At 37.4% G+C, this 18,589-nt stretch overlaps 2 protein-coding genes across 6 annotated transcripts in view; both read left to right on the top strand.

Moving 5' to 3' along the window:
• LOC139939197 (uncharacterized) overlaps positions 1-18,589 on the top strand; it is a 148,715-nt gene that overhangs the window by 77,941 nt on the left and 52,185 nt on the right. The window lies entirely within an intron of this gene.
• LOC139938093 (uncharacterized) overlaps positions 564-18,589 on the top strand; it is a 45,141-nt gene continuing 27,115 nt past the window's right edge. Inside the window, exon 1 of the mRNA XM_071933473.1 lies at positions 564-661. Within this exon, the coding sequence (XP_071789574.1) occupies positions 564-661 (98 nt within the window). The remainder of the gene's footprint in view (positions 662-18,589) is intronic.

Below are 18,589 nucleotides of genomic sequence, written 5' to 3'. Positions count from 1 at the left end.
CCATCGGATTCACCCACTTTGCAACAAGTCTATCAAAAGGTTAATGGTTAGTGGATGACATCTATACTCCTCCACCTCTCCCCCACACATAACACACACACACTGTTCGGGGATCAATTAAAGACGCTTGGTCACAGTGTGCGTGTTTGCACGTGTGCAGCTAGTAGACCACTCTCTCTCTTTGGGTTGACTTCACTTACGCACCCGGACAGGGGGGAGGGAACACTCTGTGAAGAGCTTCACGGACAGACAACCGTGTAAACGATTCACTCCACTCGCTTATCAACATCGAAATCCTGCTGCGGTTTAGTTTTTGACGTCTGGTATTGGAAAATTGAGATTCGTGTTTTAAAACGATCGCTTCTGTCTTACTGGATGAACTCAGGATCTTGTGGTCGTTGTTACACAATGGCGTAAATATTCTGCTCATAAAGAGCTTATAGTCATAGCTGTATTGCTTTCATTAATTAGCTGAAGGGGACGTGAGCTGCACATTATTCTGTTGGGATGAGGCAACGGAAACCGCATCTGATATTTAGATTGTTGTAAAGGCGGCAGTGGACATGGCAGGACAGCACCACTTAGGCAGCATTTCTCAAGAATCAAACGTTTTGAATTGGCAGAGATCAGTGGAGCTTGAGTTGGACTCGTGCAGGCCAAGGTAAAATTTAGATGGGGATGGCAATGTTTAAAACAAGCAATAACAAAACAACACCTTGGGCCCAGGTTTATAGAGCTGCTGAGCAATTTTCTGCTTAGCAGAAACAAACGGGGTACCAGTCAATTATTGTACATGTGACATGGTAGCTTGGGTGGTAACCTTATTGTGGTAATCTAAATTTTGTTGAGCTTAAGCTACTTTTGGGCTTAACCATCTCTATGAAATTTATCCTTGGGCGTTATTATGGTAGTTATTTTTTCCCCATTGTCTCTTTCTCTGTAAGGAAGTGTTGATCTGAGGATGAAATGAAGTGCATGTTTTTATTTCGATCTCAGCTGGAATTAAATGAATTTGTATGTACTTTCATAGTTTGTACAACTCAGATTCAAATTTGTTAGTGGATAAAAGTATTTTTTCCCTAACCACACCACTTTGAACAGAAATTTTACTCAAAACACTTTAAAACTACCGAAAGCTGCTGCAAGCTTCCAACCATTTTGTTTTATTGCCATCGATTTTAAAGCCAGTGGACCATATTGGTAAATGTCAAAGACCAGTCTTCTCACTTGCTGTATCTCAACATATGCATAAAATAACACACCTGTGAAAATTTGAGCTTGATTGGTCGTCCGAGTTGCGAGATAACTATGAAAGAAAAAAACCACCCTTGCCACACGAAGTTGTGTGCTAGTTCAGATGCTTGATTTCGAGACCTCAAATTCTAAACTTGAGGTCTCGAAATCAAGTTCGTGGAAAATTGCTTCTTTCTCAAAAACTATTCCACTTCAGAGGTAGCCGTTTCTCACAATGTTTTCTACCATCAACCTTTCCCCATTACTCGTTACCAAATAAGGTTTTATGCTAATAATTATTTTGAGTAATTACCAATAGTGTCCACTGCCTTTAAGAGTTATTACCAAACGTATCTGTTTAAGTGATGAAAATATATATTTATTTTTGTACACACCTTGGTTAGAGATACAGGTAGTTTGCCAGTCGTTATGTGCCAGGTTATATTATCTCAGATGCAGCAATTGAAATAAGCGAGGGTAGTTTGGGAGTCCGTAAATGCTATTTAGATGAACATTTTCCTTTGGATTTTCCTTTATGCACTTAAAAATCAGCAAGCTTTCATTCTGAAACTAATCAATTTATTTGGTTACCAAAAGAAGAAAAAAAAAAACAGCCCTTTTATTTGTCTTGAAGATTTCCTCTTCGAAGTGCTCTTTGTGAACTTAAGTATGGCCTTGCTCCTTCCATGACAACTCAATTTGTAGCCTGTAGTCCCTGTGCCTGTAGGGAGTTTGAAGGTCAGTTGTGACATCAGTTTATTGACTACCGGTAGTATTCCTATAAAACAAACCCTTGATTGTTTGTTTCATAATCATTGAGAAATATATTGCATCTGGCAATGTCTGGGGGGGGAGGGGTCTTCTTCTCTTTTATTTAATTTTTTTGTCAGAACTCTCTTTGAATCCTTTAATTTTGTAAGCCTTTGAGACATTACGCCAGGAATGATGATATTCTTCCTACTTACATGTGTAAGTCTGATTTCCAATTTGTCTAATACCTCAGAAAAGCTGGGATTAAGTTGCTTGGAAAGTCTGTAAAAACCAAGGGCCTACACCATATGACCATGTATGACCAAATATCGTCCATGCATTACACAGACATTCATGTACATGTACCGAAACTTGTGATGGTTATTAATTTAAACAATTTTGTAATTTAATTTCCATTGGAACTCACAGAAATTGAGCAAAGCTACACAGATGAGATGATGTGCCAAGCATTTGTTTTATCTAGCGGCCCTTATATCATAATACATAATGATCACAACTCATAATAATATCTCAACTCATAAATATCTCAATTCATAAACATCACAATAATAAATGGGTGATGCTTCTATTCTATGGGTGTCTTAATGTACTGATTGTTTTCCACAGCTCTAAGAGTAACAGAGATATTGTTTAATATGAGACACAGTTAAAGGCAGTGGACACTATTGGTAATTACTCAAGATAATTATCATCATAAAACTTTTCTCGATTACAAGTAATGGGGAGAGGTTGATAGTACAAAACATTGTGAGAAACAGCTCCCTCTGAAGTGATGTAGTTTTCGAGAAAGAAGTAATTTTCCACGAATTTGATTTCGAGACCTCAAGTTTAGAATTTGAGGTCTCGAAATCAAGCATCAGAAAGCACACAACTTCATGTGACAAGGGTGTTTTTTCTTTCATTATTATCTCGCAACTTCGACGACCGATTGTGCTCGAATTTTCACAGGTTTGTTATTTTATGCATATGTTGAAGTACACCAACTGTGAAGACCAATCTTGGACAATTACCAACAGTGTCCACTGTCTTTAAGTACTAACTCGTAAAAGGTTAACAAGGTGCTGTGGTGCAATCTGAGACTTAATCTGGGACTTAAGATGCATAACCAATACTCGGGACCTATAGGCTTTACGCCTGACCAGAAGAATGGAGTAACTATCTTTAAGAGCCACAGCCAGGACTGCCGAACCCACACAATCGTCGGGCAACACAGGGCCTTTTCCCAAACCTTTGCTTTGGCTCTGGCTCTTGCTTGTGCTCCATTATCATTTCTGGAGCAATGTGTGTTTTGTACAGTGTTTCCACTTCATCAACTGATCATGAAGCTAGAGCAGGAGGGGGCCTAAACAGGGGCTCGGAAAGATGCACAAAAAAAAGGAACTGAGCAAATTTCAGTACAAAACAGCTTTGCTTCATCCGAGTTAGGTTACCAAAACCAAATGTGTCATGCTATAGTGTAGGCCTACCCTTTATGAATGGTTTCCTCCTCATCTTTGCTTAGCAGAAGTTTGTAAAGTTACTGGTACATTTGTTTAAAAGGGAAGGTACACGTTTGGTAATTACTTCAAACAAATTTAACTTAAAAACTGACTTGGTAACAAGCATTGGAGAGCTGTTGATAGTATAAAACATTCCGAGAAACGGCTCCCTCTGGAAGTAGCATAGATTTTGAAATAGAGGTAATTTCTCACTAAAATAATAAAAGACTTCTAGCTAGAAGTCTTTTATTTCTATCTGAAAGCACACAAATTCGTCCAACAAGGGTGTTTTTTCTGTCATCATTTTCTCCCAACTCTGATGACCAATTGAGCTCAAATTTCCACAGATTTTTTTTTTTTATGCTTATGTTGAGACACACCAAGTGAGAACACTGGTCTTTGACAATAGTGTACCTTCCATTTAAAGGAAATTTGCCTCAGAGATCTTAAGCCGTTTTCACTAAGAGCAATGTTTTCTACATTTTGAGTTGTTTTGACTTCCAGCCTTTTACCATGTTTACTACAATTTTAAGCAATACTGAATTATTAATCGGGATGTTTAATTTCTAACTTCATTAATTAGTAAGTCGCCATTCATCATTGTTGATCAAAGTAATTACTTTTTTTTTCATTTTCATGAAATGAGAGAAGGGCATCCCGAAACTTGTGCAAAACAGCGTGTTAAAAAGAAATACGAGCAAGTAGTTTAATTTCTTCATTTCATTATTGTTAAGTGGACTTTCATTGAAGTAATTGCATTTTGCATTTTTTTACCAAGAGATATACAAATAACATTGTAAACAAAATTGACGGGCAATTAGGTTTAGACAAATTTTTAATTTTTTTATGAAGAGACAGGCTTGTCAGTGTGGGTGACATCATGTGAGTTGCTTATCCTTCATTTAACAAAAATGTTTTTTTAATACTGAACACTCTTGAATAAAACCATGAGCAAAAATGTTCAGTGTCTTGTCTTACATGTTTAGTTCACTATTGTGTGTGTGATGAACAGTGGAAAAACCAATGGTAATGTTCATAAAATTAAAATAAAAGACCCTCCCGATTGCTTTTTTTTGTAAGGAACCCGGTCACATTACCACATTTTTCCTTTTTTTCTCGGCCAAAGAAAGTCCTTGAAGTTAATTGCAGACTTCCAAAAAATATCAAAAAATACTTAAATATTGCTTTAGTGTTGTTCTATACTAGCATTAAAAAGGCACTGGACACAATTAGTTATTGTCGAAGACCAGTATTCTCACCAGTATATCTCAACATGTGCAATTAATAGCAAACCTGTGAACATTTGAACTCAATTGGTCGGAGTTGCAAGATAATAATGGAAGGAAAAAAACACCCTTGTCACACAAAGATTTGTGCTTTCAGATGCTTGATTTCGAGACCTGAAAATTTTGTTCTTGGGTCTCGAAATAGAAATCGTGGCAAATTACTTCTTTCTCGAGAACTACGTTACTTCAATGTTTTATACTACCAACAGTAACTACCGTCCAATAGTGTCCACTGCCTTTAAACAAGCAAGATTGATAGAGCGTAACTTGTTGAACAATTGATTTCCTGATGACGGAGCCAGTGTTCTACCAACTGAGCTATGTACGTGTAGCCCTATGCTCACAGTCTCCCTATTTTGTCAATGTTTATCTTTATGGCCAGTCAGAAGCCATTCAACCTGTAAACTGCATTATAGCCAAGAGTCACGTTTCTGATACAACCTGGGAACAGTGGCAGGAGGGGGATACCTTTATAAAGATCAAGTTTTTGGGGCCATGATTTGAATCCCTACTCACTGTGAAAGAGGATGGATGTGATGTGTAGAAGTTTAAGCTACATTAGTGGTAAAGTTTTTAAGAAAAAAAAACATGTTAAATCTCAGAGCAGTATTTTCAGGAGAGTCATGTAAATCGTTGTACATGCTAAAATAGTTTTTTGTGTTTTTTTGTTTTTAGCAATTATTAAAAGAAAATCTTTCTACCATCATTATTTCTAAACCATCTAAGTTTAATGCCAAATCTGTGGCTGTTTGTGTTTTGTGTCTTACAAAAAGTACCCAAACTTTTAAAGGGGTGTGACTGGCACTCCCGACTGAGAAAATAGTTAGAACAATGGTTCGTTTGATACACCGTTGGCTTGTTAATCTTGAGGTCACAGCGCTTCGATCAATTCCCGAAAAAAAATAACTCGGAATTTGCTTGTGAAATCAATTTACTTCTTATTTTATATGAATTGTCAAACTATACTTGTGTGCTCTGTGGCTCTGAAATCACTGTACAGCCCAATTGAAGGCTTGTAGCGTTCTGTTATGCTGAGTATAGTCCAGTCTTGTTCTATTAAACCATTATGAAATGAAACGAAATGAGAGATTGACTGTGGGACTTGCATTACTGTCAAACCTCATTAGGTAATCCCTCAATTCAATGTGACTATCAAAAAGCCTTTTCACTTTTTATGATAGGCACACATATATAGTGCCCCCGCAGCTATGATTTTTGTATACACTTAATTTCGTCTCAATTACGCCTACTTCTAGTGGCTTACTGTTCCAATTTGAGGTTCTCTTTTCCCCGCTGATTTTGTCTTTTTCACCACGATTATTGATGGCTTTAACAGTTGTATTAGAATTGATAATGTTGTGTATTGCTGTGTAATTCATTTTCATGTCTTGTACAGGCATGACATTCTTCCAACTTAAAGACAGTGGACACTATTGGTAACAGTCAAAGACCAGTCTTCTCACTTGCTGTATCTCAACATATACATAAAATAACAAACCTGTGAAAATTTGAGCTCAATCGGTCAGCGAAGTTGCGAGATAATAATGAAAGAAACATAACCCTTGTCACACGAAGTGGTGTGCGTTTAGATGGTTGATTTTGAGACCTCAAGTACTAAATCTGAGGTCTCGAAATCAAATTCGGGGAAAATTACTTCTTTCTCGAAAACTATGGCACTTCAGAGGGAGCCGTTTCTCACAATGTTTTATACCATCAACCTCTCCCCATTACTCGTCACCAAGAAAGGTTTTATGCCAATAATTATTTTGAGTAATTACCAATAGTGTCCACTGCCTTTAAGTCTGATTTTAGTCTGAAAATTCTGGAAAATTGTGATTCAATAGCCCGCATATGTTGGTATACATCAAGTGAGAATACTGGTCTTTGACAATTACCAAAGGTGTGTAGTGCCTTAAAGCAAGAGACATTCTAGCAGTAAATAGATATGTTTTGTGGACATCTGACTCCTAAACGAACCTGTATCTGAGAAGTTATTTTGTAAAAACATCGGGAAAATTGGCACTCACTATTGGTAATTACTCAAAATATTTATTAGCATAAAACCTTAGTTGGTAACAAGTATCTGAGAGCTGTTGATAGTATAAAGCATTGTGAGAAACAGCTCCCCCCGAAGTAGCGTACTTTTTGAGAAAGAAGTAATTTCTCATTAAAATATTAAGTAGGATTTGAAACTTTGCATGGTGGAGATAAGATATAGAAGAGTTTGCGGTAACACCATGTAATAACAATCTCTAAATGAGTTGGGGTGGTTCTGAAAAGAACCGTTGGGTTAACTCGACGTTTCGATCAGTATGCTCTGATCGTCTTCTGGAGAATGCTGGACTCTGATGCTGCATGCTGCTTAAGTACTAGGCGTACCCCAAGACATCGGCTTCCACATCAGCGACATCTGGCTCCCCCTTCTCCCGACCAATGGATCTTCTATATCAACGGTCACCCCCTAGGCCCCAACTATTAGACTGCTTTGGGTCATCTATACCCTCAGTCACCTAGGCCCCACACCCTCACTATCCCCTGTGCTTGTTCCTACTGACACGGTTCAGTGAGCACACACCCCCCACACAACACCCAAGGCTCCACAACAGGTTTCACCACGCATCATCGAGTTCACTTCTCGCCTACATTTCCCGCCTTCGTGCATCACCGCTGATCTACCCCCTAGTACTTAAGCAGCATGCAGCATCAGAGTCCAGCATTCTCCAGAAGACGATCAGAGCATACTGATCGAAACGTCGAGTTAACCCAACGGTTCTTTTCAGAACCACCCCAACTCATTTAGAGATTGTTATTACATGGTGTTACCGCAAACTCTTCTATATATTAAAATATTAGTTGAATTTTGATTTTCAGACCTCAGAATTCGACAACTTGAGCTCAAATTGTTTCTAGGTTTGCTATTTTATGCAAAATTATGTTGATATACATCAAGTGAGAAGACAATTAATATTGTCAGGTGAGATCATTGTATTGAAGTTGGTATCTGCATGTGCTCAATAGTATGTACACGTATGGCCTAATATTAGTCCAGTCGTCAATTTCACCAAACTCTTCCAAACTTATGACTTAGGAATTATCTTAGGACTAAGGGCGGGTTCAGTTCCGTATCCAAGAACATAGGGTTGCTCGTCCTAACACTGAGTTAGGATTAATCCTAGCGTTTAATCCTAGCGTTTGGTGAAATAATTAATTGACCTGAAATCACTTGACTCGGGCCAGTAAGAGCTGCACTAAAAAGATACCTGCATTATGTACTTTCAAATATAATTGTCTTGACAGCAGTTTTTAATGAATGTTCTGAATGCGGAAAATTCAATTAAAGCATTCAACACTGACATCAAATATTGTCAACCAGCAGAATTAACACAGAAAACAATAAGCCTCCCTTTGCCCATCTATCTTCGTTAACGTGGAGTTTATTATTAACACCTTGGAATTTCCTGCTACGAGCATTATGTGATTTTTTTGCCGCTGATTTTGAGTCAGGCATAGTACTATGCCCTGTAATGTAGGAAGGCCATGTCGTACGAGGCAATTATATACAGGCAACTCGCTCAAGGCAATTTCCAATTGATAAAATTCATTCACATTTTTTGTTTTCTAAATAATTTTCTTGAGAATAGTAATTTAGCTAGAAGAATGTCTCTTGCACTGCCAATTGATCTTATTGAAACTTCCAATTTGAAAATTCATTCACATTTTTTGTTTTCTTTTAACTTTTCTTGAGGAAAGTAATTTACAGCTAGAAGAATGTACAATTATCTTTTACTGCCGAATCACCAGCCCTGTATGCTTGATTTTGAAAGGGCAAGGGCACAAAGGCAATTGCCTTTGTTGCCTCCGTGAAGTACCGGTATTAACCCTTAACCAAACTCTTCCAAACTTAAGATTAAAATAGGACTTCACAATAGGACGAGTTCAGTTCTGTATCCAAAGATGTTAGGACGCATTGAACCCATCCTAAGGTAGGACGGTAGTCTAGTTGGTAAGACACTGCTCTAGAATTGCAAGGGTCTTGGGTTCGAATCCCACCCGAGTAACATGCCTGTGATATTTTTTCACAGGACTCGGGAAAGTACTGAGTATACAGTGCTAACACACATCAGCAGCTCTATGAAATTGGGCCCACGTTGTGTGCATTTGTACCTGGAGGAAGAAGTGCATTAAGCAGGCGTGCATCTTTTCACTTTCAGCTAATCCAGATGATTTTGTTGCCATAGCAATCTGATAAGGCACTGCAAAGATTTGGGTGCTTGGCCGTTTCCTCAATTATTTTAAAACTGTAGTGTTGTTCAGAAGCGCCAGATGCCTGACCTACAAGATGGCGTCTGTGCGTGTGCGTGCGTGTGTGCGTGCATGTGCCGTAGAAATCAAACCGGGAATGTTGCTGCTGCGTGCTTCGATGATGTACTTGTTTGGACGCGCATACGGTTTGCCCTACAAAATGGCGACTTTTCATAGCAAAAAGGGGTTATTCAATACAGTCTATTTCTGCGAAGTAATTGTTAATTGAAGAGGACACTAATGACTTTCGTGATAAAAGATTTTATTCATTACGTCAAGCAAAAGTGGCAGGTACAGTATGTACGTGTATTTCTCTGGAGGATGGCAATTACTGGACTTTACGTACAGAAGCATTCAGAGAAAGGAATTAACAAACTTCATTTTGAGATAATTGCCAATTTTGTTATCGGTGTGGTTGTCTTTAAGTTTTGTAATTTTGCCCTAGCTGTCATGCTTTAGTAATGGTCTGGGTCCTATTTCATATAACTGCTTAAAGGGTATATGTACTTTTTGTAGGACAAAAAACACAATGTCCACAGATGTACATTAAACTAACACAGTTTGAAGATAATTATAGTAGAAAGTTTCCCTGAGAAGCTGTAGTTTTTGAGAAATGAGTAAAACAATGTCATGAAAATAATTTTCGTCTCACTGATCATGAGACGAAAAATATTTTGGCATGTAAGAACGTATTTTCATGATATTGTTTTACTCATTTCTCAAAAACTACAGCACCTCAGCATCTAATATTTTAAAGGAAGCTTTCTTCTGTCGTCATTATCTTCAAACTGTGTAAGTTAAGTGTACATCTGTGTTTTTATGTCCTACAAAAAGTACATATACCCTTTAAAGTTACTGGACACTTTTGGTAATTGTCACATAGGTGACAAATCAAAAAGTTTCGACTCTGTTTGATTGAGGAATTGTCTTGTATTAAAGGCACTTACAACAAGAGCCGGCCATTGGTCCAGTTTCAAAGAGCTTCTTAAAGGGAAGGTACACTATTGGTAATTGTCAAAGACCAGTCTTCTCACTTGGTGTATCTCAACATATGCATTAAATAACAAACCTGTGAAAAATTGAACTCAATTGGTCGTTGAATTTGCGAGATAGTAATGAAAGAAAAAACACCCTTGTCACACAAAGTTTTGTGCTTTCAGACATGTCAGATGCTTGATTTTGAGACCTCAAAATCCTATTCTGAGGTCTCAAAATCAAACTTGTGGAAAGTTACCTCTTTCTCAAAAACTATGTTACTTTAGAGGGAGCTGTTTCCCACAAGGTTGTTTACAACCAACAGCTCTCCAACACCCGTTACAAAGTAAGGTTTTATGCTAATAATTTATATGAGTATAGTGTGCAGTGCCTTTGAGCTGCTCTAATGAATTGGGCCCTGTTGTTCATTCATAATGCTACAGCGGTTTCTTTATTTTCTTCATCCATTAGTTGTTCCAGTTCCCCACTTAAAGAATATTTAATGCAATGTCACGTTCTTTATTTACTTCATTTCACTGTTCACACCTGCAAGGCACCTAAATTACAATAGCCTTGACGAGAAAGAGCACTGAAGGTGTCGTACTGCGTTAACAGTCATAAGCGCTTTGGAGACCATGGGGGTTGAAAGCAGGTTGCGATAAAACACCCATTGGGGGCTGGATTTATCTGCAGTAGACATATTAGGCTGAATTAGGTCACAGGCAGCTGGTCATGCCCAAATTTGCAAAACTTTGAGTTTCAACACATTTGTCGGTTCATGAAAATTGTAATAATGATAAACCAATCTCCAACTGCGCTCTTTCCCCACCTACTCCTGTTCCACCATTCCCCAGAGAGAAAGAGTTTTGTGTGTAAATATTAATTTTTGCGTAAAATGACAGGCAACCCAGGTCAAAATTCCAGTTGAACCCAGTTAACTGGGGTCAACTGGTTCAACTGGAAAGTGACCAAAGTCGTCCATTAGAGCTGCTAAGCACAGCAATTTGCTTAGCATGAAATTTCTTCCTTGGTAAAAACATGATTACAAACCAAATTTTCAGTTGTTGTATATTGCTTGTTACTGGTAATCAGTTGTCGTTTGCTTATCCTGAAAATCACGTGAAAATTTGTATGGTAATCCTGTTTTTATCGAGGCAAAAATTTCATGCTAAGCAAATTTTTGTGCTTAGCAGCTCTATGAAATTGGGCCCAGGACAGTTGGTTTTAAGGCGGCACTGTCTATGATGCATGCATGTAATAAATAATAGTGAACATTTATATATCGGTAGCGCCAAACCTATCCACAAAAATGCTCTATGGCGCTTACAGACATGTACATGTAGAAACAATTAAAAACAAAATCCCTACAGATAAATACAAAGTATGCATTCATCAATAATGTGAAATATCAGTGGTTATGTAGACACAGTTTTGTCTACACTATTTTTAAAGTGTTTTAAGTGCACTTTATTCTGAATTTATGCAGATTTGGGGGCGTATATTTGCTTAAGGGTTTTTGGGCTTGGGCTTTATTTGCCCCAGGTGAGGCTAAAAGCATGAAAGGTAAACAAAACTACTTTAAAGGGAAATTTAATATTGTTTAAAGTGTTTAGCATGGGATTTGATCGTTTCTTTTTGGAACTTAAATGATGTGCTGGATGTGGGTTAAGCTGGTTGTGGGTTAAATCACACAAGTTATTGTTATTATTTAATCGGCATAAAAGCCACATATAAAACACAATTATTAACAAAGAAAGCCAGGGACATATGCCTGCATGCATGGAATTAAAAAAGTTTACCAACATTTCAATATCCAATAGCTCTGGTCATATATAAATCTATCATATTATTTACAATAAAGTACAGCTATTTGAAGGGTTTGTACATTGTACGTACACAAAAACATAACAATTATAATTGATAATTTGTACCATTAGTATCTTGAATGCTGTTTTCAGTCCTTAAAAAAATCATACCATTTCACACAGCCTGGGTACATCATATTTACAAGTTTTCTATTATATGTAGGTCAATTGCTCTTCGGTAATTTTGTCTATGTTTGGAAAGCATATTATTAAAGAAGAAGAAGAATAAGAAAGGGAAAACGTAAAACCGCTGGGCGGTGAAAAATAATCAATATTAATAATAGTTGGAGGTCTCATTTATGGATGGTCAAGTGCATGGTAGCAGCTTTAATGGATCATAAAAAGGAAATATCCCTCTTGGGTATTGTGACATAAGATGGAGGCTTAATGCTGGGTTTTCATGGTTTCATGGCCAATAAATGGATGGTAACGATTAGCGAGTATCTTTTTGTTCTTCTTTTTAGGCTGTCTCTCTATTTTTTCCTGTTTTTACCTTTTATATAAAAAGGAAAGGCTGTAGTTTTTTCAGAATGCATGATACTTGATCATTCTGAGAATTATTTAAGTCTTAGAACATTTTTCTTTTATTTTGACAAAATAAATGATACTTTAATATAAGAGAGCTGTATGTATGCAATCTTTATTTGACACCAAATTTGCACACCCTATTTTAAAATTCTGGTTAGAACTCTGTTCATTTTAAATACAGAATACCCTGTAAATATTATGGAAATTTTTACCGAACCTTATTAAGACTAACCATGGATGTATAACAAATTAACGCCCTGATGAAAAATCGTTCTTCATTCGGACTACGACCAACATCAGAACCCAATGCATTAGAATATAGTTCTGAGCCAACATTCACAACATTAGAGCAAAATGGTGGCTATATCAATTTGACTGTTTATGATGCTTAACTAAAATGTCTCTTTGATGGTCATCACTGATGCATAAATGCATTATTCAACTCTGGTTTGTCAGATGGTCCGTGGAGTCATCTGCTGACAACCTTATGTTTAGAATCATAACAGGTTTTTCTTGCTATGTCATTATTAATATTTGTTTGGAAAAAAATGTGCTTCAATGAGCACATTTATTAGAAAAAAACAAGTGGCATTTGGAGGAAATGATTTTTTTTTTAGGGTAACAGGCATATGTTTCCTACCTAAAGGCAGTGGACACTATTGGTAATTACTCAAAATAATTATTGGCATAAAACCTTTCTTGGTGACGAGTAATGGGGAGAGGTTAGTAGTATAAAACATTGTGAGAAACGGCTCCCTCTGAAGTGCCATAGTTTTTGAGAAAGAAGTAATTTTCCACGAATTTGATTTCGAGACCTTGAGGTCTCGAAATCAACCATCTAAACGCACACAACTTCGTGTGGCAAAGGTGTTTTTTTTCTTTCATTATTATCTAGCAACTTCAATGACCGATTGAGCTCAATTTTTCACAGGTTCGTTATTTTATGCGTATGTTAAGATACACCAACTGTGAAGGCTAGTCTTTGACAATAACCAATAGCGTCCACTGCCTTTAAGTCTGTTTTCTGATTTTATTTTTGCCCTTGGAAAAATCTGAAAAATTATGATTAAATAACTTGAGTTTATTTTATATTGAAGCCTACACCATGTGCACAGGTTTACTGAATAAAATATTCCTACTTTTTTCCAAGACCCAATATCATGCCTTGGTTTAACTCTAAACAAATGTTGAGGTTTTGAGTTTTTGAGTGACATTACTTTGGGTTTGCGATATTCGCCCTACACCACGCACTACTTTGCTGTGTTGATATGTTCTTTTGAGAATTTTAATTTAGATAGTATTTTCAAGTACTGTGAGCAGTATTTTCAAGGCATATTTGTTAGCAGTGTTTTCAAGACAAATTTGAGAGTGGTATTTTCAAGACATATTTGTGAGCAGTATTTTTAAGACATATTTGTGAGCAGTATTTTCAAGACATATTTGTGAGCAGTATTTGCAAGTGATATTTGTGAGCAGTATTTTCAAGACATTTGTGAGCAGTATTTTCAAGACATATTTGTGAGCAGTATTTGCAAGTGATTATTGTGAGCAGTATTTTCAAGACATTTGTGACCAGTATTTTCAAGACATATTTTTGAGCAGTTTTTTTTCAAGAGATATTTGTGAGCAGTATTTTCAAGACGAATTCGTGAATGGTATTTTCAAGACATATTTGTGAGCAGTATTTTCAGGAGATATTTGTGAGTAGTATTTTCAAGACATATTTGTGAATAGTAGTAAGCAGTATTTTAAAGACATATTTGTGAACAGTATTTTCAAGACATATCTGTGAGCAGTATTTTCAAGACATATTTGTGAGCAGTTTTTTTCAAGACATATTTGTGAGCAGTATTTTCAAGACATATTTATGAGCAATATTTTCAAGACCTATTTGTGAGCAGTATTTCAAGACATATTTGTGGGAGGATTTTCACTTTTTGTGTTGAATATTCAAAGTTTGAATTTTTTAGTAGTCTTTTTAAGGTATGTTTATTTCAGAGGATATTTCTGTTTGTTGAGATTTGAGTTGTTAAAATGGCTACATTGATGTACAAAATTGGCAAAGAATTCAAGAACAATTCTCTGTCATGCCACAAAAAAAACTTTTGGTGTTCACTTTGAAGTGGATGAGGCAGTCATTGAAAGTACTAAAGGTTTGCTTTCTTTCCTTATGCTGCCCCCCTTTTTGTTTAACCTTGTTATTTTAAATGAACGAATAAAGAAGTATTTAAACAATGTGAGACGAAAAAAGGAACTTAAAAAAATAGCCTTAAAGTTATCTTTAAAAATGTGTCGGCCGGCCATAAAAAAGAATACTTCCAGTGTAAAACATGGTAGAACGCTTAGGCCCCGCTATAATATGTTTTGTTTATTTTTGGCTTTATCTCTCATCACCATTTAATTGGCAGGATGAATACTGCTCCCCCCCCCCCCCCCCCCGATGAACATCTTGTGTGCTCAATTACACACACCTCCACTTTAATTCAATTTGATAATGTTGTAGTTATAATAGGCTTCCATAGACACTAGACATAGGAACAATAGTTCAGCAGTCTTTTCACTGTCTCGCTAGCATCCCTGTCATACACACCATACAAAGAGTTTTTCAACCGCGTTTTACCTTGTGCGGTTTTCACAACCATTGTGAAGTGAGTACAAAACACTCCACAATTACATCAAGTTTTCTTTTGTGTCCACTTCTCGCTTTCATAGACCCATAGACAGGAGCAGATACACAATTGAAAGCCATAATTCTGTCAACTCCTGCCAATTCCTGTAATTTATTTTTCAATTTGACGTTGTTCAGGATAAAGAGTGAGGTACCGCATAAGCTCTGCTGCCTAATAAATTTCTTTTTCCTATATTAATTGAAAATGTCATGATCGTAGCTCTACATGTAGGCCTATTGTGCAGAATGATCTGATTCAGCAGTTATAAATGTCTGGTAAAATTGAAAATCATAGCGTTTTTTTCAAGGAGTGCAATCCTCTGCTAACCCCTAGTCTTGGTTCAAAGACCATTGGTGTTGCGCGGTCACACACAACCAATGTTCCGATCTATGCACTGCAACAACTGTACACGCTTGTTAGCGGGCGCTCTTTTTCTCTGATTTCCGGGAGATCCGGAAATCAGAGAAAAAGAGCACCCGCTAACGTTCGTTCATTACAAGCGTGTACAGTTGTTGCCGTGCGTAGATCGGAACATTGTTTGTGTGTGACCGCGCAACACTAATGGTCTTGGACCCAAGACTAGCTAACCACTAGCAGAGAATCAGCATTGCCAGCGTGATGTGATAGTTACAAGAGAACTCTTTTTAAAGTTGACTGATGAACACTAATGGTAATTACTCAAAGTAATTGTTGGTATAAAATCTTGTTTGGTAACAAGCAATGGAGAGCTGTTGATAGTAAAACATTGTGATGAACAGCTCCCTCTGAAGTAACGTAGTTTTTGAGAAAGAGGTAATTTATCACTCAATTATAGAAAAGACTTCAGGTCTGAAGCTGTATAATAGGCATCTATAAGCACACAAGTTTGTGCAACAATTGTGTTTTTTCTTTCATTGTTCTCTTGCAACTTTGGTGACCAATTGAGTCCAAATGTTCACAGATTTGTTATTTTATACATTAAAATGTTAGGACACACCAAGTGAGGTCTTTGACAATTACCAAAGGAGTCTAGTGTCTTTAATGTACTACAAACGTATACAGAATGAAAATTTACAATTCTGTGCAGAGCCACTATTTATACCAAGTAAACATCGACTGTATCCAAACGGATGTCAGAGTTGCTTAGTCTAAAGCATCTGACATTTTTATTTGTTTATCACCTTGATTCAGAGAGACAGTTAGCGCCCGTCCGGTTGAATCACGTTGACATTTGTCAGAGATGCTACGATGGAGGTTATCTAACTCGACATCCGATATCAATGTATATAATGTGTTACAGTCTAATCCAATATTTCCATCTTGATACCTCCATCCATGAGGGATTTCCTGCTCGTGTCAATCCTATGCCTGAGTTGGTGTATAATTTATCGATAGACCATCACCGCCGTACACGTGAATGAAATTGAAAACTATTATGGCTCGTTTCAGACAGGAAAACTTTGGTGTAGTGATCAGGCCTGTACATGTACATTGTACATTACATGTATGCTTCGTTTTTGAATGGGCAAGGGCATCAAGGCATTTTTTCTTTGGTAATGGGGACCACCCTATGAAGAAATTGTAAATTTTCTACTGGAGCAGGACATTTCGAAGGGCACCAAGGCAATGACCTGGGGACATACATGTATAGGCAATCGCTTTTATTGTCTTTGTGAAGCATCAGGCCTGAGTGATCTTACTTATAAGTTAATTAAAGCTTGTTTAACAACTGGACTAGGTGAGAAGACAATGAAGAAATTTCAGTTTTACATGTGGATGTTGGAAGAAAACCCCAGCGAATTATTCCAGGGAATACCCACACAGTCAGGTAGTGAAAACCCCAATCCACAGGGTGCCCTCCGGTAAGATTCAAACCAGGGTCCCAGAAGATCAAAATCTGGTACCATGAATGAAATTGAGACTACAATGTATTATGATTTGTAACAAACGTACACAATTTTGCTGTAGTGATGGATCATGGCAATTAGCTCCAGGCAGCTGGAGATTTGTTTCTTTCTTTTGAGAGGGAGTCATAAAACTCATTGGTGATGATGAATCGTCAAAAATTTGCCTCTTTTTTGTTTTTGCATTTGTATCTGGTTCAGGATATTGCTAGGAAAAGGCTGTTTGTTAACAAATTTTGGCCTGTGGGGCGGATTTCTCAAAAAGCTAAGATTCATGATATTTCTGTGTATCACCCCCTGGAAACATTTGGTAATTAATTGACATGACCAGTATTCTCTCTCAGTGTATCCCAATATGCATAAAATAACAAACTATGAAAATTTGGACTCAATTGGATAGAAGCTGCAAGCAAATAACTAAATAAATAAAAAACACCCTTGTTGCTTAATTTTGTGTGCTTTCAGATGCCTACAATAATATTTAAAGACTTCAGTCCTGAAGCATTGTAATATTTGAGTAAGAATCTACTTTTTCTCCAGAGGAAGGCATTTCTCACAATGTGTTATACTATCAAAAGCTCTCCATGCATTGCTTGTTACCCAGTAAGTTTTTACACTAGTTATTATTCTGCGTACTGACCCAAAGTGTCTGGTGCCTTTAAAGGGGGACTGGCATCATGATCACAGCAGGGCCCAGTTTCATGGCTCTGCTTACCGCCGAGGTCTGCGCTTCCGATCACGATTCCCCTCTTACGTGCAAGCGCCAAATTTCTGCGCTGGCCTTGTAAGCGTAGAATGCCTAATAAAGTGGAGTACGCACGCGCAGAAGCCAAAATTTGCCGCTAGCCCGTGAAATGCGCTTGCCGTAAGCACAGAATTCTCTGCTTCCATAAGCGCCGATTCTGTGCTTACGGTAAGCAGAGCCATGAAATTGGGCCCTGGCCTGTGACTGTATATGGAATTATAAATAGACAACCCAGGTTCATACTTCACATAAATTGCAAAATTGTGAAGCCAATATGTCCTTGTGTCACAAATGGAAAATGTATCTGCTATTGTTTGCACCATACATTATGCTTTCGTGAGAAGTATGAAACGGCTTCCACTGCAGTCCTGGCTCTTACGTCTCAAAGGGTGCTGTTAATATTTCAAAAACGGAACAACTCAAATATGAAATTCAAGGCCTGAATGTGCCTGTGATTTAACGGTACTCTAGTGTGCTAAAACACATTAGTGTAAGTGTAAAACAAAAATAAATATTTATCCCCAATGCAAATTAAACATCTACTAAATATCTTCCTAATTGAAAAGATGCATGTGTTGGCAGCTCTCTGCATTATGCTCTGACAAGATGGAGTATCCCTGCAATAAAATAGGTCATGTTTTTCTCTCACTCTGCGGAATCAGAAAGCAATCGTTCTCTGCAAACATATCCAACGAGGCAATCCCTCGCGGCAACGGCAAACAGTGAGGTGCAAAACGAAGAGACACTCCTGACGGGGGAATGTGTAAATTGACTTTGTATCCCTCGCTGGAGTTATATCCTAGTAGTTTTTACAAGTGGTTCACTCTGCTGCAAGGGTTTGTTGCAAGGAGGGC

The sequence above is a fragment of the Asterias amurensis genome, chromosome 6, assembly GCF_032118995.1.
Source record: "Asterias amurensis chromosome 6, ASM3211899v1".
Classification (NCBI taxonomy): domain Eukaryota; kingdom Metazoa; phylum Echinodermata; class Asteroidea; order Forcipulatida; family Asteriidae; genus Asterias; species Asterias amurensis.
This window is presented reverse-complemented; position numbering and strand designations above follow the sequence as displayed.